Source organism: Phyllobates terribilis, unplaced genomic scaffold, assembly GCF_046119375.1.
Source record: "Phyllobates terribilis strain yellow unplaced genomic scaffold, ASM4611937v1 Scaffold_1__5_contigs__length_1240528914, whole genome shotgun sequence".
NCBI lineage: Eukaryota > Metazoa > Chordata > Amphibia > Anura > Dendrobatidae > Phyllobates > Phyllobates terribilis.
Window position 1 is genome coordinate 452,426,779 of NW_027362761.1, and position 24,482 is coordinate 452,451,260.

General features: G+C 40.8%; 1 protein-coding gene across 1 annotated transcript in view; it reads right to left on the reverse strand.

The window, feature by feature from the left end:
- Positions 1–828: 828 nt before the first annotated feature.
- SLF1 (SMC5-SMC6 complex localization factor 1) overlaps positions 829–24,482 on the reverse strand; it is a 120,915-nt gene continuing 97,261 nt past the window's right edge. Inside the window, exons 16-19 of the mRNA XM_073680274.1 lie at positions 21,462–21,565; positions 10,982–11,074; positions 10,461–10,643; positions 829–9,003 (exon numbers count right to left, since the gene is read on the reverse strand). Of these exons, the coding sequence (XP_073536375.1) occupies positions 8,528–9,003; positions 10,461–10,643; positions 10,982–11,074; positions 21,462–21,565 (856 nt within the window). The 3' untranslated portion in view covers positions 829–8,527. The remainder of the gene's footprint in view (positions 9,004–10,460; positions 10,644–10,981; positions 11,075–21,461; positions 21,566–24,482) is intronic.

Below are 24,482 nucleotides of genomic sequence, written 5' to 3' on the forward strand. Positions count from 1 at the left end.
GGGAGCATGGCAGGGACGCCATGCGTGCCTCACACAGTGAGAGTGTCGGCAGCAGAGCAGAACAGTGCTGAAGGAGAGGAGGTGAGTGGGTGTAATGCATACCAGGATGGGGGATAAAGGGGTACCATGCATACCAGGATGGAGGCTCAGAGGGTGCCATGCATACCAGGATGGGAGGCTCAGAGGGTGCCATGCATACGAGGATGGGGGCGCAAGGGGTGCCATGCATACCAGGATGGGGGCGCAAGGGGTGCCATGCATACCAGGATGGGGGCTCAAGGGGTGCCATGCATACCAGGATGGGGGCTCAAGGGGTGCCATGCATACCAGGATGGGGGGCTCAAGGGGTGCCATGCATACCAGGATGGGGGCACAAGGGGTGCCATGCATACCAGGATGGGGGCACAAGGGGTGCCATGCATACAAAGATGGGGGCTCAAGGGGTGCCATGCATACAAAGATGGGGGCTCAAGGGGTGCCATGCATACCAGGATGGGGGCTCAAGGGGTGCCATACATACCAGGATGGGGGCTCAGAGGGTGCCATGCATACCAGGATGGGGGCTCAGAGGGTGCCATGCATACCAGGATGGGGGATAAAGGGGTACCATGCATACCAGGATGGGATGGGGGCCATTTATACCAGGATGGAGGATATTACCAGAATTGGGGGACATTACCCCAATACCAGCGTCAGCAGCAGACCCCCTCCCCCATAACAGGGCAACATGACCACATTTTTTTGGTAGTGCAAACAAAAGTAATTCTGATTTTTTTTTTTTCTTTTTTTTTTTTTAGCGCAGTGTAGTAAAAATAAATTAAAGCGGTATTCATGCTTCAAAAACTTTATTTACTCTCCCCATGTGCCTTGCAAGTGTACAATTTACCCATTTTTCTTTTTCTTACAAAATACTTTATTGTACATCATTTCAAAATACAGACAATTATATTAGAAAAATATCCAACCCACCCAATCTGCAACAGAGAAAATAAACAAAATAAAATAATTACATATGCAATGAGGGAGGCGAGGTAAGGACACCCCTACAATTCGAAACATCACATATTTACCTCATCAGTCACCCACTCAGTCCCACTCCATCCTAAATGCAGCACTAGACAGGCACCATGTGTTATACCAAAGCCCCTTTTCTACTACGTCCCATAATTCTCGCTATACTGGACCTTTCTGGGTTTTCCACATGGGCGATACTGTGCATGCACAATGCTTTTTATATAGTGAAATGGCCCAATATGGAAAAGCCTACAGATAGCAACAGATGGGAACAAAAAGAAAAGAACCTGGAATGGTATTTTTGTAAGAGAAATGATGAAACATTTTCATGCAGTATTATTGGAATCTTTCATCAATTTTACACAGTAATAAAACAATCTTAGTGTAACCAGAATACCCCTTTACATTCATTCTACGGGTTGGTACGAAGTATATTGACATTTTAGTATTTTTGCACAATAAAACATGTTTTTTTGGGGGAAAATAGTTATGTTGCAGCATTCCAAGATCCATAACTTTTTTGTTTTTCCATCAACATGGTATGACAGCTTGTTTTTTTGTGGGAAGGGTTACATTCTAGGGGTACATATTTATTGATTAAATGAAAAAAATACTTCAGAACAATTTTTATTTTATCAATAAACATTACTTGCTCTTTCTGTAACGACCATGTTTCCCCGAAAATAAGATAGAGATAAGAGTCTTATATTACTTTTTGCTCCAAAAGCTGGGTAAGGTCTTATTTTCAGGGGATGTCGTTTTTCCATGAACAACAACCCACACTTATTTTTAAAAAAATAAATAAATCAACATTTATTCAAATATAATCAGGTCATCAAACACACACTGCACATGTATAGACACACATATGGAACATACCAGCCTGTCTCCTCTTCAGTTCCTCTAAACTCCAGCAGTTAAAGGATCTTTGGGGATATCATGGTCACATGACTGTGATGTCACCAAAGGTCCTTAAGCAGTCAACCTCAGAACAGAAACACTGGGGCCTTAAAGAGAGTGAGTGCCCTGAGAAATTTCCCCGCACAGCTGGCCCCGACTGTAACTAGGGCTTTATTTTTGGAGTAGGGCTTATATTTGAAACATGCTCCAGAAATCCTGTAAAATCATGCCAGGGCTTATTTTCGGGGCAAGTCTTATTTTTGTGGAAACACAGTAGGAATCCTGGAGCTGGTCCAAATAGTGATTGAGAACCTTTTCTGTATTAGGCTATGTTCACATATTGCGTTTTTTTCTGCAAGCAAAACCTGCTCTCTTGGCAGTAAAGAGGCTGCTTACAAAAAGCAGGTTTTGCTGCATTTTTCAGGATTCCAAAGTTCATCTTTGCTTCCACCACAGAAGCATGAACGCAGGTCACGAATGCAAGGCATATGTGCAACCATTTTAGGAAAAAAGGGCAATTTGATCAAATTATTATGTCTGAAAAAATAAAAGTTATTATGTCTGAACAAAAAAGTTTATATGAGTTCATGAAAAAATACCCAATTACAAATGTAACAGCGGGGGAGGTGAATTGGTTGAGAATAGTATATCTAAGACATTGGCAGAGCATTGAGTTTGTAGGACACTGTTTACTTTCACACTTTGGTTGGCCCTGGAGTTGATCAGTTGATCAATTTCACACCTTCGTCAGTTAATGTTTACTTTGCACACATAATTAATTTAATTAAACTGTACTAGTCCTAACTGCCATTCTCAGGTGAGAACAACAATACATTATGGTTTAAAGGAAACCTGTCATAAGGATTTTGTTAAGTAAACTAAAGGCATTGTTAGGTTGGTGCTGTTACACGGATTAAAATAACTGGTTTGAAGAAATCCGTCTTGTGGTTCTTGTTTAATCTGTTTGCGGTTTTGATTAACGAGATGCTCGTGCTCTGGGTTGGGTCCTTTTTTTTGGTGCTCTGGCCTCATTGTCTTGCTGGAGCCAAATTTATTTATTTTTTTCAAGACCACAATATTAACGACACAAGTGCAGAATTTAAAATAGGAGGCAGGCCACTGAATGTTCAGGGACCTGTCATTTAAGCCAGAATGACCACCACAAGGGCAGAGCACCAGAAAAAAGACCCGCCCACAGGCACGCCCCGGAGTGCAGGCGCTGGGAAGGCAGATGAAACAGCGCAGGCGCAGGATCCAGCAGGGAACTGCACGTCACAGGGGAGGTGGGGTGAGTATGAAAATAGGGCTAGTAGGCAGGCATTTCTTAGAGTCCGGGGGACGCGATGCTTAGCAGAAATAATTTAATAAAAAAGCTATTACACAGCAACCAGACGGCTAATATGGGCCATACAGGTAAGTATAGATTCACATTTCTATCACCTGTATGCCCATAGTAGCGGTCTGGAAAGTCCCAGGGGGGTGACAGATTCCCTTTAATATTTAAAAAGAGAAAGCACAGTAGTTTGATAATAAATGGCTTCACCCAACCAATACCCATGAGTGGAAAAAAAGTTTTTTGTTATCATTCATATTCTCTGAAACAAGGCCAAGAAAGGAAAAATTCTGCCGGGGTATGTAAACTTTTGAGCACAACTGTATACCAATTCTTTTCCCAAAAAACAGTATGTATCTGCAAGGCTCCTTCTGCTCTATAACATGTCCACATATACCACTGAAAGTACAATGGAATAGGTTCCTTTTAACAAAAAATGTGACACAGGTGGCAGAATAAAGTTCTAAATCTATTTTTAATAAACGTACAAAACATTAAAACGAACATTCAATTTTCAAATTTAACAAAAGGACACATATTACAAATCCCATACCAAAGAAATTGGCTCAAAACTTTCCATACCTTTGGCGAAAACTTTTTTTTTGTTTTAATTATCAAATCGACAAAACAATACTTGTATTAATTAGAAAATAAATAAAGAAAACAAACAAATCAACCATTATAAGTTGTAGGCCAGTTTCACACATCTAACAATCACTGTCCAAGCACAGATTGCAATGTACAGGCTGAATATAGGGGGTGAGAGGAGGTGAACGTTCTCCTGGCACAGACTCATATGCTCGGACATCGGTTCCAGGACCGTGAATGTCGTATGTGTGAAATGGCCTAAGTGTATCCAAAAGGTGCAAAAGGCTAACACTAAAGGCCTCATTCAGACGTCCAATTTTTTCACGTAATTATTTGATCAGACATTAATCAGAGTAAACCGAGTGCAGTCAGTTTTTGTTGTGTGAGGGGAAAAACTGACAGTCCGATCTTTTCATCGACCCATACACTTGCATTGCCGATTTTGACCCAACCCTCAGATCACAATCCGAAGTGCCCATGATATGTGAATTGCCCGATAGATTATCACAGGTACGAGTGCTACCTGTGAAAACCACAGATAGCACCAGTACGTGAAAAACGGACATCTAAATGAGTCCCAAGTCTGGATAAGTAACAACAAGCAAAAATCTCCAGTACAGAAAAGGTCAAATATTTTAGTAAAAAGAAGACCTATGGTCTATGACTATGGTCATTTGACATAGTTGGCCATCCATTTTCTTTCTTGCCGTAAGCACATACTATTCAAGGTTCTCCTTTTTTTTTAATATAAGTCATCAACTTCACAGTAAATGATAAAAAGGCTGCTCGTCACTGGGCTGAGCATGAAAATTACTAAAGGAAGCCCCCTGCTCTGACATGCATCTGGTATTTAAAGGAGAGACCAGAGTAATATCATTAAGGTCTTTTAGTGCTAAATGACTATTCTACTTATATTTTACTAATCAGGAAAGTCTTCCTGAACTTTAATACAATAGTGCACTGGAAGGCTCCATACTCTAGGGCACATAAGGGTACATTCCCATGTTCAGGATTTGCTGCTGTTTTGACGCTGCAGAAATTTCGCACCCATTATGCAAATTAGCAGACATGCATTTTACACATGCAGACTTTCATCATTAATGCAAGTCTGTGGGGAAAATTGGCATGCTGACCCGCAAGAGAAATTGACATGTTGCGGATCTGAAAGATGCACCGCATGTCAGTTTCCACGGGTGAGCCGCAGGTGCACAGAGACACACAGTGGACATGGGATTTCTAGAAATCCCATCCACTATGTTGTAACATCTGGCCGCTGCGTTTTTGACGTTGAGTCAAAACCGCAGCAAATCCTGAATGTGGGAACTCACCCTAATCCTTTAGTGTCTATCAGAAGAATGAACGTTGACTGCCATAGTAGTATATTCTCAGATTTCTGTGCTATGTAGATGTCTACTTGTGCACTAGTGAAACTATATAATTAGTGATTTCCAAAATAAATGCTATATAAATAGTACGGTCACATAATAGTTACCAGCTTTGTGCCTCCCTCTACCCAATTAAAAAAAAAATTGTTTTAACTAAATTCTTACCATCTATATCACCCTCTGAATGTAGATTATTACAGTCCTATATGGGTTTTTTGTGTGCATTGTGGGAGTTAGAGAATAATGTGCCATGAAATACTTTAGTATTTTATGTCAACAGTAAGTGATGAATGGTGTTAATTTGAGGCCCATCCATTACCGCGTGTGACTATCACATAATGAGACCACAGCTTCACCTCATCTGTTGGTCCATGATGTGATTTCCAGGGAATCCTGGATGATTTAGCACATGTAGGCAGTCGCAGAGTATTATGACATTCGGATGACTCCTTTGTCAGTCTTTCACAGAAAACTCTTTTCTCAGAAGAATCTGTGTCAGACGTTCTGCTCATCAAGAACAATTCAGCCGTCCTCTCAGACATTCTGGTGCACAGATGCTTGAGTGGGCTTCTGTTGTGAAAGAATATTTGGTGCAGTATTACAGAACATACTAAGACTTTCGGGATATGAAACCCAAATGTGTTTTACTAGCATTAATTGGGTGCTGTCAGTAGGCAAGAGCAACAGAGTTTTATGAATCACTGCAGTCTGGAAATAAGAAAAGCAGTCCAACCGTGATGATGTAAAGCAAGACGAAATATCAGGTTAGAACATTTATGAATGGCACGGTATGAAAGTATCACACAAACCCTGCTATTTCCTTCTGCATCTGTCATACTGCAACAACTTCTTAGCAGTAAACCAATCATTTGTGCGACAATACTAAAATACCAAAAATGAATCACACATTTTCTATATGACCAACAGGAGACATTTAAGATTTGAGAATAACTACTAAATTCTCACAATCTACATCATTGAGCCAAAGAATAAGAAACCACACTTGGGCTAACGTATGCTGATTTATCCTTGGTACACTTGTGAAAGTCTAAAGAAGAAATCGAATGACAATCTGCATATAATATACAATAATTAGAACTTCATTTTGCATAGTCTAAAGATAAACCCACAAACAGCCGCTCTTCAGGGCCTTTAAATACCCTCCAATATTGATGGGTTCACCTGAATCTAATGTGTATGAGGGCACTGAACAACGGATGGTCGGGGAGATGTTGCTAGCACGTGTCCAACTTTGGACTGCCGATCGCATTGTTCTCCTGGAGATAAGCTGCCGACTGACGCATCAGCAGGCGGCTCTCTCATAGAGCACACAAAAGAGCATGGCTAAACAAGTGCTCTGGAAGAGTTAGCAGAGATGGCGGTCAGCCGACAGCCATCTGACGAGTAAGCCGGCCATACATATTAGACGGCTGTCAGCTGAACGACATCTCAGGCAACTCTTCCATACACAGGAGGGCTCGTTTGGCAGAGCGGCTTATCTCTGGAAGAAAAATACGATCGGCAATCCGAAATCAGATGTGTGTGATCGAGATCTCTCCCGACCATCAGTCGGGCTGGTCTCTCTTAGACCATTGCCAAAACTTGTTGATAACGGTGAGTGCAGTTGACATTAGTCTAATGTGTACGGGGGTCTTTAGGCCAGGTCATCGATAGCAGATCAACAAATTAAGGATTCAAACAGCACTCCAAGAGCGGCACAGCATTGTACATTGTTTAGTGGCCGGATAGTGCCAAGTTCTCCATTATTCACTGGCATGGGACAAAGCAGGCAGAAATACTTTTGGCCACCACGCAATGTATGGAGCTGCGCCACTACACTTACTCTTCTGGAAATCAGACAGCCACCAATCTAAATATGGGTGACTTATCCAAAGAGCAGGAAATCAATATTTAAGTCCCAGATATCCCCTGTAAAGAGAGTCAAAACAAAAGAAAACCCCTTTAAAGAGAGTCAAAACAAAATATTTAAGTTTTGTCTAACTGGATATTGGCTGTAATATATATATATATATATATATATATATATATATATATATATATATATATATATATATATATATATATATATATTTTTTGCGTTCCAGCAAACAGAGCTCTGTGCCACCTGTGTAGAAAAAAAAAGTGCTAACATTTCCCAAATAAAGAAATATGGATAATCTAAGTAGAAATGTTTAGTCGCGCTCCATTTAAAGGTTTACAAGGTGCCATTACTTTGATTATAAACAATAACATAACACTATATAATGTATTTAACTTATTACCAAAATCTCTACATTCTGATAAAATTCCAATAAAAAAACATCTAAACACATTGAAAAAATATAGACATAACATTTTACTGTATTATTAAATTAAAGCAATTAGGGTTCATAAACCCATGCAACTTAAAGAGCATTTTCCAAAACATTCCTAAAAAATTATTTTAAGATTTTATACTGCTATTACTTTTTTGAGTTATAGCTATTCCTTAGAGAGCTGAGAAAAAGCTATAACAGTAAATATGCCTAGTAATACAGTGCAACGTCCCACAACAGAAGAACTCTAGATTTGACATAACTCTCTTTTCTACACTATGTATTGTATGTGTAAGTAGGATTTCAATTTTAAAATATAAAACTATAAAATACTGAAAATATGGTTTGGTCAATCACAAAGAATACTAAAATGTGTATATATGCTATGAATGTCAATGAGACTTTGCTGGTCATGTTCAGACACCTTAAAGGGAACACTCCAGTAAAAAGCAATAGACTGTGCTTTGCTTACTGTAAGGTATAAGAGGGAAGAGCGTGACACGAAGATTTAAAATCACCAAAGTTTGCTCCGCCCACCCCTCTATATGAGGCATAACATATTGTATCACATTTTCTACTTTTTAACAGATAATGAACATCATTAAGTCTTATTGATACCCATTGCATATTTTTTCACTATTAGTATCACTATAGTGCCTTAACAGGTGTTTTCTGACTTTGGAAAACCAGTCTTCTATTTGCAGTTTGTTTAAAAAAAAACAAACAAACTGGGTTTTACCCACCCTTCCCAGGTCCTGAACGGAGTCCCCGCTTCTGCTCCCAGTGCCTGTTATTGTCTGCAGCGCTGATGTCATGATGACAGCACTGCAGCCAATAACTGAGCTCAGCAACCCTGCTCAAGTTAAAGGCACGTCTCGAGGACGGTGTGTAAAAACACAGTTGTTTATTTGTTTGTTTTTTTAAAGCAAACTGTAAAAAGGACAGGGGTTTTTTAAAAACTGGAGAACCCCTTTAAGACACGTGCTTCTTTTCTATGTTTTAAAACGTGGCGAAGAAGAGGCCAAAGAATAAAGGACAGAGAATAGAACCTGCATATTAAATCCAGGGTTCTCATGAAGGTACTCTGGAATAGACTGTAAAAAGTCTCCCAAATTCTGCATTGTAGCTAAGGCTTCCAGGTAGAATATCACCACTGAGCTGCTGAAGGAAGGCCGAGTACTCTTTACATGACCAGCTAATAAAGCAGAATTGGGATATAGTGCTTTGGCAGTCACGGTATCTGAAGGTAAACCATACGCAGAAATAAAACTGAGCAACATTCTGCAGAGGAGAAATGCACTAAATTCTAGCTTTTGCTTATCAGAGAGCTGTACAGCATTTTTGTGAAAATCCTCAATAGTTTCCTCCACTTGAACTATTTTGAAAAGTTCATTTTTGAGTTGTGCAGAAGAGATATAATCCAGCGGAAACTTCCCATCAGAATCTTGTTGCTTTAATAGGATTGCTCCTGCAAAGACAGAGAGAGTGATCATATAGGGAGCATTATGGAACCAAGATTTTACCAAGTCATACAACTTTAACTGAAATATGAACTACACATCCCTATTCTCTGTACATCACTGATTTATAAGGCAGAGTTACACTGGCAGAGCTTGGTGACAAGCCCTATGAAAAGCTGCAATAGCAGCCAAATGTTTGACAACTTACAACATATATCTCCATGTATGTGGCTAGATCAAGCAGAACGGAGTCTCCAATGCTTACAATGACAACCGCTTTCAGTGAATTCCTAAATATAACAGAATATATACAACGTAACAGCATATTATTAAGAGGAGTGTTGTATGCTAAAAGAACATTTTATGAAGTGAAATATACAGCAAAGACCATGTGATAAAGCCCATTAACAAGTGTCGTTTTAATAATTGGGAAGTTAGCAAATCGGTATAAAAGCTGCACAAGTCCATCTAGAATTTCCAATGAATTTTCCGCACACAGGCGTTTGCTTGTCAGGCCAATCACCAGATTGTGACATTGCCAGAGATGAGTCTGCAAACTGCTGTGAGATGAACTTGATGAATGCAAGTTCAACTTGATCTCCTCCCATAGGACAAGAAAATCATCCCTTACCAATTCTTCACATCAGCCCATAAAAAAAAGAAAACAAAAGCCAATGCACCTTCCTACAGAGGAGCAGCGTCTAATCTAATATTGGCGGCTGCATCACTGAGACTGATTGAAGTGCAGCCAGGTATTGGCTCCAGTTGTCTCTGTTGATAAATAAAACACCTAGAAGACAGACAAACACACTTCAATAAATCCCAGCCATGAGGAACGAAGACGGCTGAGCCAGACGGAAAGACTGACACAGACACCGAGTGGCCTTTAGAGGGCAGGAGAAGTCTACGAAAAGGAGAGCAGGAGCCTACAAAGGTGATTTACGGGCCAGAAAATGTGTCCTGCTGTAGCTTAGAAGAGACTTCAAGTCGCACCATGCAACCATAGAAGAGGTGAAAATCATTACAGCCTTGTGAAAAATGGATACAAATTGTCACTAACATCTCACAATCATGCAACACATGTGAGCGTACACTAATGCTTTATCCAATGCTAGAAATACACTTATTAATTCTACATCTAGAAGAGATTTTATCCATTAAAAAAAAAAAAACTATATATATAAATACACACACACATATATTATATATATATATATATATATATATATATATATATATATATAAAGCATTGCCTTGATAGCATGACTAGACAAAACTAGTTATGCTATAGTTAGATACAGAGCTACAATTTAATTTATAGAGAAATAAATTCTTACGATCAGTAAAACACAATAGTGTAAAGAAATAAATAGAAATAATAAAAAGAAAATATATATTAAATATAAATATATATACACATATACACAATATACAGTAAAACTAAGGGTGCATTTCTGTTCCTTACCCCCATGCTGAAGCAGCATTTTGCCAATCTCAGTGTGCCCGTTTAGTAGAGCATCGTGTAAGGGAGTCACACCATTCACATGACTGAGCAAGTCGACTTCTGGGCAGCGCTGCAAGATTTCGTGGACACATTCGGTGCTGCCATGGTTACAAGCCTCATGTAAAGGTGTCCAGCCTGCATGGTCTGAGTTATAAATCAGCAACAATTAAAAGAGAATCCATCTAAAACACTGTACACATCCCACATTATGAAGAAAGGAAACAAGAAAACAAAAAAGGCAGCAGAAGAACGCTGTGTGCACGGTCTGTGTTAAACAAGCATAAGAGAAACCAAGGAGAGAGGAAGAAAATCAATACTGTCAGTGTCACTGCTCATCTTAGCACATGGTGGACACTTTAAAAACTAATATGACTCCTACCAGCTTGAATTCAATGCTAGAATACAGAAAATCACAACAGGAATCTTCTGTCAGAGTTTAACAGAAGGAGAAAAAGAAACAAAAACAGAAAAAAATCCCTCACCTTTTGCATTAATATCATTTCCAGGAATGGAAAGCTGTACGTGCAGCCTCTTGACATTGTTGCTTCGGCAAGCTTTATGCATGGCTGTTTCTCCTATCACATAAAATGCATTGGTACATTAAAATGGTGACAAGGCGTATAAAGCGGCCTATCAGATAAAACGTTTTAACAAGTGCTATTTTATGATCAGGAATTTTTGATTAAAAAAGAAGAAAAAAAAAATCACAGCCCAAACCCAATGCCAATGATGTATAGTAAAGTGAGCAGTCAGTCTGCAGCCGGGTGCCGCCTGCCTAGCTGCCGAATTGTCTCCCCTAATCCTCCTCCTTTAGGCTTTTAAAGCTTCTATGACTTACAATAAAAACTCAAAATGAACAGTGAACTCCAAAAACACTCGGTTTGGAGGCAATAAAAGTTTAGAGTATGCAGTTGCCCTTCCCTTAAAATTATTCATGAACCTCTATTACACGAGTCGTCCTTTTACACAGCATTTATAGCTTAATTCAAATGAATGTCTCTGGCCAAGCACGAGTGCCTCCACACAGTAAAGGATAATTCACAATTTCAGATCCTTCAGCAGATGGTTTGCTGCTCCTCGGTAAGCTGCCTTGACTACAGAGACACGCTGCGAATAATGTGCAGAGAAGGGGACAATATAAATCTAGACATTTAAAATGAAAGCTGAAATGACAAGCCCGCCAGAATTTACAGTTGTTTTCTGTGATCAGCCAATAGCTGCTGTAAGAAAACTGGAGGGCACTGTATGAGAGTATAGCTCCAGCACTATGGAGAAGAAATACACAGCTGCAAGTATGTGAACCCTTAAACATGCCTTATATTTCCACAATGATTACTAACAAAATGTGGTCTGATCATCTATATTTATGACTTGAAAAAGAAACACAATAAAACTAAATTATTGACTTACAAATGTTTGCAATTTTGTGTACGTTATTAAGCATATTGAGTGAACCACCATGGTGCAGGGAGAATAAGTAAGCGGACCTCAAAGTTTATGACTTTTCCAACAAAAGAATTGGCAAAATGTGTTTCAATTGAAGAAAAACTCTCAATATTTTTTTTTATTAGCTAAACCTGTGTAAATGTGTGTGTAATGTAGTGAAAGTGTGTGCATATACAGTACAGACCAAAAGTTTGGACACACCTTCTCATTTAAAGATTTTTCTGTATTTTCATGGCCATGAAAATTGTACATTCACACTGAAGGCATCAAAACTATGAATTAACACATGTGGAATTATATACTTAACAAAAAAGTGTGAAACAACTGAAAATATGTCTTATATTCTAGGTTCTTCAAAGTAGCCACCTTTTGCTTTGCTGACTGCTTTGCACACTCTTGGCATTCTCTTGATGAGCTTCAAGAGGTATTCACCGGAAATGGTCTTCACTTCACAGATGTGCCCTGTCAGGTTTAATAAGTGGGATTTCTTGCCTTACAAATGGGGTTGGGACCATCAGTTGTGTTGTGCAGAAGTCTGGTGGATACACAGCTGATAGTCCTACTGAATAGACTGTTAGAATTTGTATTATGGCAAGAAAAAAACAGCTAAGTAAAGAAAAACAAGTGGCCATCATTACATTAAGAAATGAAGGTCAGTCAGTCCGAAAAATTGGGAAAACTTTGAAAGTGTCCCCAAGTGCAGTTGCAAAAACCATCAAGCGCTACAAAGAAACTGGCTCACATGAGGACCACCCCAGGAAAGGAAGACCAAGAGTCACCTCTGCTTCTGAGGATAAGTTTATCTGAGTCACCAGCCTCAGAAATCGCAGGTTAACAGCAGCTCAGATTAGAGACCAGGTCAATGCCACACAGAGTTCTTGCATCAGACACATCTCTACAACAACTGTTAAGAGGAGACTTTGTGCAGCAGGCCTTCATGGTAAAATAGCTGCTAGGAAACCACTGCTAAGGACAGGCAACAAGCAGAAGAGACTTGTTTGGACTAAAGAACACAAGGAATGGACATTAGACCAGTGGAAATCTGTGCTTTGGTCTGATGAGTCCAAATTTGAGGTATTTGGTTCCAACCACCGTGTCTTTGTGCGACGCAGAAATGGTGAACAGATGGACTCTACATGCCTGGTTCCCACCGTGAAGTATGGAGTAGGAAGTGTGATGGTGCTTTGCTGGTGACACTGTTGGGGATTTATTCAAAATTGAAGGCATACTGAACCAGCATGGCTACCACAGCATCTTGCAGCGGCATGCTATTCCATCCGGTTTGTGTTTAGTTGGACCATCATTTATTTTTCAACAGGACAATGACCCCAAACGCACCTCCAGGCTGTGTAAGGGCTATTTGACCAAGGAGAGTGATGGGGTGCTACGCCAGATGACTTGGCCTCCACAGTCACCAGACCTGAACCCAATCGAGATGGTTTAGGGTGAGCTGGACCGCAGAGTGAAGGCAAAAGGGCCAACAAGTCCTAAGCATCTCTGGGAACTCCTTCAAGATTGTTGGAAGACCATTTCCGGTGACTACCTCTTGAAGCTCATCAAGAAAATGCCAAGAGTGTGCAAAGCAGTCATCAAAGCAAAAGGTGGCTACTTTGAAGAACCTAGAATATAAGACATATTTTCAGTTGTGTCACACTTTTTTGTTAAGTATATAATTCCACATGTGTTAATTCATAGTTTTGATGCCTGCAGTGTGAATGCACAATTTTCATAGTCATGAAAATACAGAAAAATCTTTAAATGAGAAGGTGTGTCCAAACTTTTGGTTTGTACTGTACACGAGTCACAAAAAGTTTTTTGATATTTTGCTTTTGGGTTAAATTTATGGAAAACGTATAAAGTTCACGTTACAGTGATATTTTATCATGGAAGTAGGGCATTTAAGTAGAAGCATGCAATGGTGAGTTCCTCATCTCAAACAATTGATTGAAACAAAAGCCAAAAACAATGGTAGGTATAACCCCCCACCCTCAACTTGTCATGTGGCCTTGAGCATCAATTACAGCTTGACAATGACGTCTCAAGCTGTTCACGAGTTATTGTCTGCTGAGACATGGCATCCCACTCTTTTTGAAGGGAGGCCCTCAGGTCACTGAGATTTTGGGGTACAGAGTCTCTACACGGCGACTCAGCTGATCCCATAGATTTTCTATGGGATTTTGGTCTGTAGAAAGTGCAGGCCACTCCATGTGAAGTACCTCAGTCTCCAGCAGCCGTTCCCTAATGTTGAGACCTCAATGAGCTGGAGTATTGTCATCCATAAAGATGAAATTAGGCCTGTGTTGTTCATGCAAAGGCACAATGACTGCATTAATGATGTTATTCAAGTAGTAGGGGCTTGTCACTACTATTTACAAAGTGTAGGACAGCTCTGTATTGACTAGACACACCTGACCACACTAACACCACCAAAGGCTGGTCTTGTGACAACAGTGGCTGATGCATAGCGCTCTCCTTAACGTCTCCAACATAGTTGGAGGCCATCATTTCTGCTCAGCGTGAATTGACTTTCATCAGTGAATAGCACTGGTCCCTCGTCCAGCGTAGGTGCTCATGGCCCATACAAGACGATGACGCCTGTGCCTGGTGGTATGGTCAGGTTCCCTTGCAGGTTGTCTAGCGCGCAGACCATGCAGAGGTAAACTGTTTCGAATGGTCTGACGTGACACTTGGTGTCTCTCACCTCCCTTAAATGTGCTTGGACTTGTGTGGCATTCATCATCCATTTCCGAAGGGCATTGTTCACAATAAAGCAGTCATCATTGTGGGATGTGGCCAAAGGACGTCCACTTCTCTGCCTTTCTGTGACTCTTACAGCCTCTCTGATGCAACCTGCTGACACTCTAGGCTCAGTGGTCACTTCTGTCTGAGAACACCCTGCTAGAAGCCTCGCAATGGCGAGGTACTGATGATCAATTCTTAGGTGTCATCTTGGTCTCATGTTGACAAAATGAGAACTGTTTAAATACCAATTCTAATTGAACCCCACAATTTATTAGGAGATTCAAGGATCAAAACTTGTGAATTTTGCCATTAAGCTCCTTGTTAGAGAACATCAAGTTGTGCAAAAAGTACTGAAACATTGAACAGTTGTCTTCTACCCTTCTGAATGGATGCTTCAATAGGCCTCTTAGGAAAATTAAGATTTTTAGTACTCTTTATAAAATCTGTTTCTCGGTAGTCTTCAGTGGGGGAAACAAAGAACCATGGGATAGTCTGCTGCCACCTGGAGGCTGTCACTATTATTACATTCTAAATGAAAATTGGCTCCTCCCAAGTAGACTATACTTTGCCTGCTAGCGTCAGGCTCCCCCCATTAGTGAGAAAGCAGTAGAAGAAGCAAAAAAACATTAAAGCATTTGGAAAAATAATTTAATTACATCCCCAAGAGAGGAAAACAACATAAATGCATGCCCAACCAGGAAACTAAGGGTGGGTGCTGTGTCCCTTAATGAAGACTACCGAGAAACAGATTTAACGGTGAGTAACAAAAATCTTAATTCTCCACTCTTGCTCCGCCAGCAAAATCTTCCTGCCAAGACTTGAATCTGAAGAAGCAAAGGTGTGGACCCTGTAAAACTTTATATGTAGCGATGACCAAGCAAGTATGTACCATTGCCTGGTGAAGAACCACCCAAGAAGAATGCGTCCTAATCCTAAAAGGAGGCGCCCTGGCCTTTACCTTATAGGCTTGAGCAATGGGCGTTATAATCCAAAAAGCAATAATTGCCTTGGGGCTGCCAGGCCCCTGCAAAAGCCATCTGGTATGACAAACAAAGAATCAGACCTTCTAAATGAAGCAGTGGCTGATAAATAGCACTGCACGGCCCTGACAACATTTCATTTATGCAGAGCCTTCTCGATTGGATGAGAAGATGAACGGCAAAAGTAAAGCAAGACAATGTTCTAGTTAAGGTGAAAAGCAGAAATCATCTTAGGGAGGAATGACTGAACAGGTCCCAAAACTACCTTATTCTGGTGCAGGATAAGATAGGGAGCTCGGCAAGAAATAGCCGCAAGCTCCGATACTCTCCCAATAGAGGTGATGGCTATAAGAAAGTAACCTTATAAGCAAGATTAAGAGCAGAAATCTCTCTGAGGGCCTCAAAAGGTGGAGATTGAAGAGCCTCCAAGACTAGATCAAGGGACCACGAATCAAGGGGGGCCAATAGGGTGGGCTAGCGTGCGCTACCCCCTGAAAAAGGTCCTGAACTGAGGTCTAGAGGCCACATCTCTCTGAAAAAAACAGCCACGGAGGATACCTGTCCCTTGCGAGAACTAAGCGCCAACCCTGACTCCAGCATAGACTATAAGCAGGAGAGCAGTAAAGGTAGAGAAAAGGACATTGGAGAAATTCCAGAAAACTCACACCTGTGAAAGTAGGTCTTCCAAGTGCCGTGATAGATGCTCAGCGAGGATGGCTTCTGTGCCCCGATAACGGCTTGGTTGACTGATTATGACAAATCCGCTGACCTCAGAATAGCAGCTTCAACAGCCATGCCAATAACCTGAGCGACTGTAAATACTGGTGGAAGAACGGACCCCGAGATAGAAGATCTGGACAGTGAGGAAGAGTCCAAGGGACATATGCCAAAAGGTTGATCACATCCATGTACCAAGCCCTCTGAGGCCAGTCTGGTGCGATGAGGATAACTGGAATTACTTCAGTCTTGACTTTCTTGAGAAGCCTGGGCATAAGAGGTAAAGGAAGAAATAGGTAAGGAAGGGAGAACTGGGACAAGGTAATTGCCAATGCGTCGGCTACAACTGCCTGAGAATCCTGAGATCTTGCGACAAATCTTAGTACCTCGTGGCTTAATATAGATTCCAACAGATCTACATCTGGTGTGCCCTAACAAAGACAAATTTGCTCGAATACCTCTGGGTGAAGAGCTCATTCTCCTGCCTATACCTGCTGGCAACTCAAGAAGTCTGCTGCCCAGTTGTCCACTCCGGTTATATGAACCACCCAGATCAAAGGAACCTTGTCCTCTGCCCATTTTAGTATCTCCGTCATCTCTGACATGGCGGATAAACTCCGCGTCCCGCCTTGACGGTTGATATAGGCTACTGCCGTGGCATTGTCTGACTGGATCCTGGTGAGCAAACTAGAAAAAGTATTTCCTGACTGTTCCAGGATCCCTGAACCGACAAGTGGTGGATGTTGGCCCCCCCCATCCGATAAGGCTGGCATCCATGGTCAGAACCTGTCACTGGATGGGGCAGAAGGAGCGACGCTGGATTAATAGGGGCGACGTCAACCACCACCTGAGGACTGGACGATATAGAGATTGCATCGACCTGTCCCAACAGACCAACAGTGATTCTGTAGAGGCCTTGAATGAAATTGTGCAAACCGGACTGCCTCAAACTTTGCTACCATCTTCCCTAAGACTCTCATGCAAAATGGGACAGAATGTCTCTCTGGTTGCTTCAGAATTTGGAGAATTTGGATAGATGATTGCAGCACTAGCCTCTTCTCCTCTAGAAGGAAGATTGACACTTAAATTATCGAATATCATTCTTAGAAACCGAAGCCGCTGTGTTGGAATTAACGCGGACTTTGCCTTGTTGACAATCCATTAAAATTATTCCAGGGAATTTAAAACAATCTGCAAACTCTCCAAATTCTGGGAAAAGGAAGGTGTCTTGACCAGAATATGGAGGAGGGGAGAGGTGGTGGTGTCACACAGAGTCGCAATAGGACTATATTCACGTGTCGACCAGAAATCCAATCTTATTCTCCATGAAACAAAAGAACGCTATGTGGGGCGGAAGGAGCTGGCTGGCTTAAGTGACCACAACCCCAGTACCTGACCACCGACAGTGTCAAGGTCTGGCCATGCTGAATTGAGAAGATATGAACTGCACAATTTCAGCCTGAGCCTGTACTCTCCCGTCACTGAGTGGTTGGAACCGAGTGCACAATTACATCCTGTTACCCTGAACAAAAACTAGCTGAAAAACAAAAAGAGAGACGGACCCTGCCTCCAACTGACACTACACAAAACTGAGGGAGTCTGAGGCTAGCAGGCGTAGTATAGTCTGCTGGGGAGGAGCCAATTTTCATTTAGAACGTAATAATAGTGTCAGCCTCCAGGTGGCAGCAGACTATCGCATGGTGCTCTGTCCCCCACCAATGAAGGAGCCGAGAAATTCTAAAATTCCCCTTTAGGGCTCATGCAGACGTTGTGGATCTTGATCTGATCGCAGACTGAAATGCATGGACATGCCGCGGGTCTCCTGACTGAAGCAAGACAGCTTCACATATTTCTATAAGGCTGTCACACTAGGGTTGGGAGACTCACAGGCAGTCCATGAAATGCAGTCTGTAATCAGATCGAGATCCATGGACGTCTGCAAGAACCCTAAGGTCCATCTTATTCAGCACCAAATCACACCTAACATAACAAACGTTTTTTCAGCACCTAGTGAAAGATAGCAATGCATTGATTAGCAGCCTGCCACATGCGTAAAATCCAAACGTTATTTTAAATTAATTAAATATTGATACACAGAGCCATTGATTGATGTACAGTAAAGAAAATGCCACCATGTAATGCATTTCGAACGACACTAGTTCTTTGTCACAGCATAACATACAATGATGTGTAAGCTATCTGATTTCAATACCTAAAGGGTTATTCATAATATCACATAGCACAGTAAATGCATACATATTGCTAATATACAGACGGAGTCCAACGCAATATTTCTTGTATCCCCCATGCATCCAACTACACGTATCTGTATGGGCACTCCTATACTTAAACTAATTAAACTACATTTCCCAGCAGAACTTACTTCTTCTCCGTAATGTAGACCCCTTCCTACATCCTTTGTGTGCTCCTGACTATCCACACCTCTCCGAGGTATCATCAAGCTAATCATAAAGTAAAATTCACCTTATGCTTCTGTGCCCTCTCTGCTCCTGTAAAGTACCCTGCCTGACCAAACTTATCTTCTACCATCTACATCAGAATAGCTGAATGCAAGGTTTTACACCATTGTTATCTGAATACCAGCAGAGCTCAATTCTCCTGCACTCCACACAATGAAGCTTGTAATTACTAGGCAGTGCAGAGCTGAGCTGTGTTTGTTGTCTGCTGCTGAGAGATTAGTGATGAGAAATTATAAATGTAGCTCTGTTGATGCATATAGCAGAAGATTATGGTGATAACATATTAATTGGTGGGTTTCCGACTGCTGGGAACCTCACTGATAGGCAGTACGAGAAACTTTTATCCCTGTTAGAATGGAGCAGCAGTGTACCTGCTCGATCGACGTTCCATTCTTTCCCTATGGGGCTGATGGGAAAAAATATGAGTACAGTGCTCGGCTGCCCCACAGGAAATGAATGGGGAGGCATTTAAACTGCTGTTGCATTCTAATGGGGATAAAACCATCCCATCCAGAATCAAAGTTCTGCAAATCGCTGCTCGTCCCAGTAGTCAGACTCCTATCAATCAACATTGGATAAGTGATAACTTGGAGAACCCGTTAAACTGTAGCAGAACCATCCATGATCGTTTACGCATATTTGATTTTTTTTGTGTTTTTTCTGAAGATTCATCAGTTGCACTATTTTGACTGCCCATATACTTCACAAAAATAAAACAAAAAATATATTATTTTTTCTGCTGCAGTTCTCATGGTTTTTACAGCAAAGCATTGTTTTTAGAGTCCAGTGTAATTACAGATGAGGTATTAAATGAAAGCACATTCACTTAGTACTGTGGAAGGTCTCAACTTCAGTGTCTTGTGTATGTTCTGGGCAAATGCAGTCCATTTTAAGTAAAAAGTTAAATTGAGATGTAAATGAAGCCAATGGTGACGTAGTCTGGGCTCAGTGCCTGAAGTAAAGCAGTCTGTATGTGAAATCTCACCAGCCTAACAAGACACAGCCTTTGTTCACAAAATGTCTATGCCTGACACAGATAGACAGGCGGCATTATACTACCAAATCAGATGGTGGCTACAGCTCTTATCAGAACAGATCCGGGACCAATGATGTAGTGGAAAATCAACACAAAATTGCATAGAAATATTATATTTTAATGTCAAACCCATTCCATACTTCAAGACAGACTTGAACATAGGCACTACTCCGCATTGGAGTGAGCTTAAAGGGATTGTAAACCTCTCAACACCATTTTACATAAAGAATTACAACTTTACAAATGCACTGTATTATTCATTATTGTCCAGAGCAGCATTCACAGTACTTGAGAGCAGAAATTTCCCAGATTACCCTGCTGGCTCAATGTCTTTAGTGAACATTTACTAAACAAACTATACTGTCAGCTGAACACCATTCCTTCACCCTGCTCTGGACTCACATTGTCCATCAGCTTAATATCCCATTTAATGGGCTTGTCCAGGACTTAGACTGGACACATCTTGGAGTAGTAGCTGCAGAGCTAAATAAAATATTTGTTTTATTTTTTAATATCTCCTCTCTGTTGCGGAAATATTATCTTATAAAGTTTAGGTTATTATTTATGATACATCCAACAGGGTCTTACCAGAGATTCTTCTTTATGGCGAGTACTTTACCCCTTGAATGACGTTGACCAATCATAAGCAGCATCATGCATGAGAAAGAATAACTTACCCCCAAAAGGTCAGAAGAACATGCCTTCTCCTTTTGAGACATTTAATTACAGAAAGTCATGCTCTCAGCCCTGATCCCTGCACCTACTGTGTAGAGTATAGCAGAGCAAAGTGTGACTACAAACAAATACAACTTTCATCTTAATGCAGTCAGTGTGGAGGGAGGGTCAAGCTGACAGCACTGAGAGGAAAGCTGCAGAGGTGTTTGTAATGACACATACCTCAGCTTTACTCTCCCTCCCCCCACACTAACTGCTGGGAGATGAATACTGTTGGAAGTGTTTGTAAACACAATCAGCTCTTCTCTCCTCTACCCATTAGGTGCAGAGAACAAGGCTGTGTCATTATGTCTCATACAGGAGATATGGACTTATGATCAAAGTATAACCTACATTTTACAAACTAATATTTCCCCAACGGAGAGGCAAAATGAAAGAATAAAAACTATGTTTTCTTTTTGATATCATTGCTTTTGTTAGAGGGCTAGTCTGATTTGGACAACTCTATAGGGTTTGTCTGGTACTCAACAATTAAGAGGGCACGAGCCCTTGAGCTCAGTGAATGGATACAGCAGTGAAGAGCAATGTTGATGTGACATCAGCGCTGCAGCCAAAACACCGATACCCAAGCAGCGGCAGGGAGCCTGCTCTAGACATGGAGAGGGCGAGGACCTGCCGTGTTTTTATACTTTAAAGATTTTAGAGCATCTGGGGTCCACTTTCCTGAAAGTTGAAAATCCCTTTAAGGAGAACTTTTCACCAGTTTTAGCATGTTAATTTGGTCACATCGTTGAATAGTGGCTGCAGAGCTGAATAAAAAGCATATTTTTACAACATAATAAAAATGTTTAAAGACTCTTTGATCATTAAGAATTTTATATTGCACCTTTTGTGTCTTGACAGCTTCTGGAATCTTGACTGCTTTGAGGTTTCTGGATACAACTTGATGCCTCCATGGTTTTTCTTCTTCCTCTTAACTTTGCAACAATTCTGTTCAATTAAAATATGTGAATAAACATTTTATACTAAACCTATACAAACTAAGCAATTAAAAGAATTCAATGCCATTTTTCCTACAATGCACATTAAAAAAGGAAAAAAGGGTGTAATAAGTCACCCACAGGTCTATTGTAAAATACCAGAAAAAACAGGTTCTGATGCTGCATGCTCTTGTTAACAATGCAAAAATATATCAGAAACTGAAGCAGGTGCCCACAGCAACAGACCCAGGTTCTACTTTTTATATAACCTGTCAACAAAAAGTGAGAACTAGATTGGGGTCACTATGGGCAACTTTTCTATCTATCCTTTTGCACAAGGTTTATCCCAATGTGTGAATATAGCTCAAGAAAAAATCTAATAAAATAAAAAATAAAGTATGTAGACTGGAGGGGGTTAAACAATAAATTACCAGGTCTGACACATAACCTGGGACCCTGCATTCACTTGACTACTGAAAGCTGTGTAAAATGTCTTCAGGATTGTTCTCACACAAACACGCACCTGCAGGCATGGATATTAGTTTGAGGTCATGAAGGGTTCGGAGACAGGTTATATATCCTGGGAAGAATCTGAATAGTTCCACACCTGTAAGCTATGACGCCACCTTACATCCTGCCTGCTGTCTGATGGAGAACCCTTGATTTATTCTATTACACGTCTTGCCTGAAGATCTTAATTAGTAAAGAATGTACACATGTCAGACACATCGGCAGATCCGCACCTGAAACCATGTAGACGCTTTCTCAAACTAAGCACCGGATATTTAACAACTTATTGTCCATGCACGGATGAGTTATCCAAATGTAAACCTGATCGCTACAAGGGTTTCTATAGCTCTTATTCATTCTTTCCAGACTTAAAAATTAGTATCCAGAAAGAAAACTAAAGTAATCCACAAATATATGTAAACATCAAATGTATACAAAATGGTACACCTACGATTATAGAACTATGGATGAATAGATGATTCCATTTTAGCACCACATATACGTCAATAAAAGGGGTAATCCAGCTCAGCGTACTCCCGCATTGGGAATAAATAGGACAAGTGCACAATACCCGTCGCCTTTGCTCGCGAGCTAGCAGATACCTGCAGACGTGCCATCACCAGTCCAGCTCACCCAATGAGTTGAGTTCACACATTCAGGATTTGCCTGTATTTTACATTTGCAAACTGTCTCTTCAGACAGAAAGAGGACTTGAACTCGTGCTTCTAATAGGTGGCACTAAAGTTCAAGTCCTCCTCCTCTCTGAAGAGACAATTTGCATATTTAATTTCCCAGAGGAGCATGCAAGGCCTTTAAAAGTCTTCTCACTCTGATATGTCAGGCTTGACAAGTCACTCCCCACAAGGGGAAATGTTACCCCTTGTGCCCCTGGATTTCACAAAAATTCCACAGCAAAATACATTGACACTATGATTTCTGCAAAGATGTGCCAGCATTGGGCCGGTCATTCAGTAGGGCTAGTTGCAGCTTTTCTGTGCAGAATACAAAAAATGCTGCATATTCTACAAAGAGGTTTCCGCTATCACCTTGCTCTGGATGCAGAATGGTAGCGTATTTAAAAGGATATTCACACATTGCATATTAAGCCATGGATTTTCTTTGCAGTTTGTGTGTGGAGAATCTGCAGCACAGTACAGTACCAGTTAATTGGTACCAGCAAATCTATGCAGAAATTGTGCAGAATACATCATGAATTTCATCCTTTGCTGCTTGGGAGATATATGTTTTCTCCTTTAAGAGATCCCTGATTATTCGGCAAACCTAGTTAAAAAGGGATAGACATTGACTTATAGTGTAGATACCTCTGCAACATGGAACTTTTGCAAAACTAATTTACACCTAACATGCAGGTTTTCGCTTTCCTTTGAATGTATGAAAAACGCAACAAACGGCTGAAAGAACTGACATGCTGCGGATTTGAAAAAAACACTTTGAAGTTTCAAATCTGCAAAATATATAAGCAGAATGTGCATGAAAGTTCTGAAATGTCATTCACTTTACTGATAATATAAAACGCTGCATTTTTTGGTGTCAAAGCCACATGGAAAAAATGCAAAGTGTGAACAAGCCTTGGCTACATCTGTATCTGTAGAAATCTGCAATAAATAAAATCCCTATCAAATGTACAAACTCATCCTAATATAATGGACATATTTAATGAGTGAAATAGCTCAGGCTAGTCAGTCATTAAATATGTATAATAATGCGTAGAACTGACAAATTCAAACAAATAGTGTTAGGGACAGAAACAAATGTAGGAGATTAGGCTCTGTTAACATATTGTGGTTTTCTTTCTTTACCGTACCCAAGGTACATCCGCCTTATTTTTGCCACAACACAGCAGCAGTGTATGAACGCAGCCTTAAATGGCGTTTCCTAAATAGCTGACAAAAGTTTAAAGGAAGCAAAGGAGTAATTCTGAACTTATTAATTGTGTTGATGCCCACCTGGTCCCCGCCAGTTACTGTTCAGTTGACTCCAGGACACCACTGAGGTCACCGCTACAGTCAGTCACGTGTTGAGATGCCAGGTGACCAGAAATCAGTGGGGAACCAGAAATGCTTCAATACAGTGGCAGAAGAGGTTTGTAAGGGGAGGTTTTTTTATTTTATAGCATCAGCCATTTGTAAAAAAGAACCCTTTCACTATTAACAGTATACAGTAATACATATATATATGCACACACTAGGATCATACACCGCACAATTAGTCAGCGTGTGCTGAGAAATGATCTGATTTGTAGGGTGAGCTGCGGTGAACGTTGCGGCGAGCCCTCCCTGGGTTTGCAGGCTCTTCCGGAGCAATTTATCAGAGACGATGGGGACGTGTTGTAGGTTAAACACAAAAAGGCTTTCTGACAGTCAGATTCATTTCCAGACAACAACAAAGGTCAGACA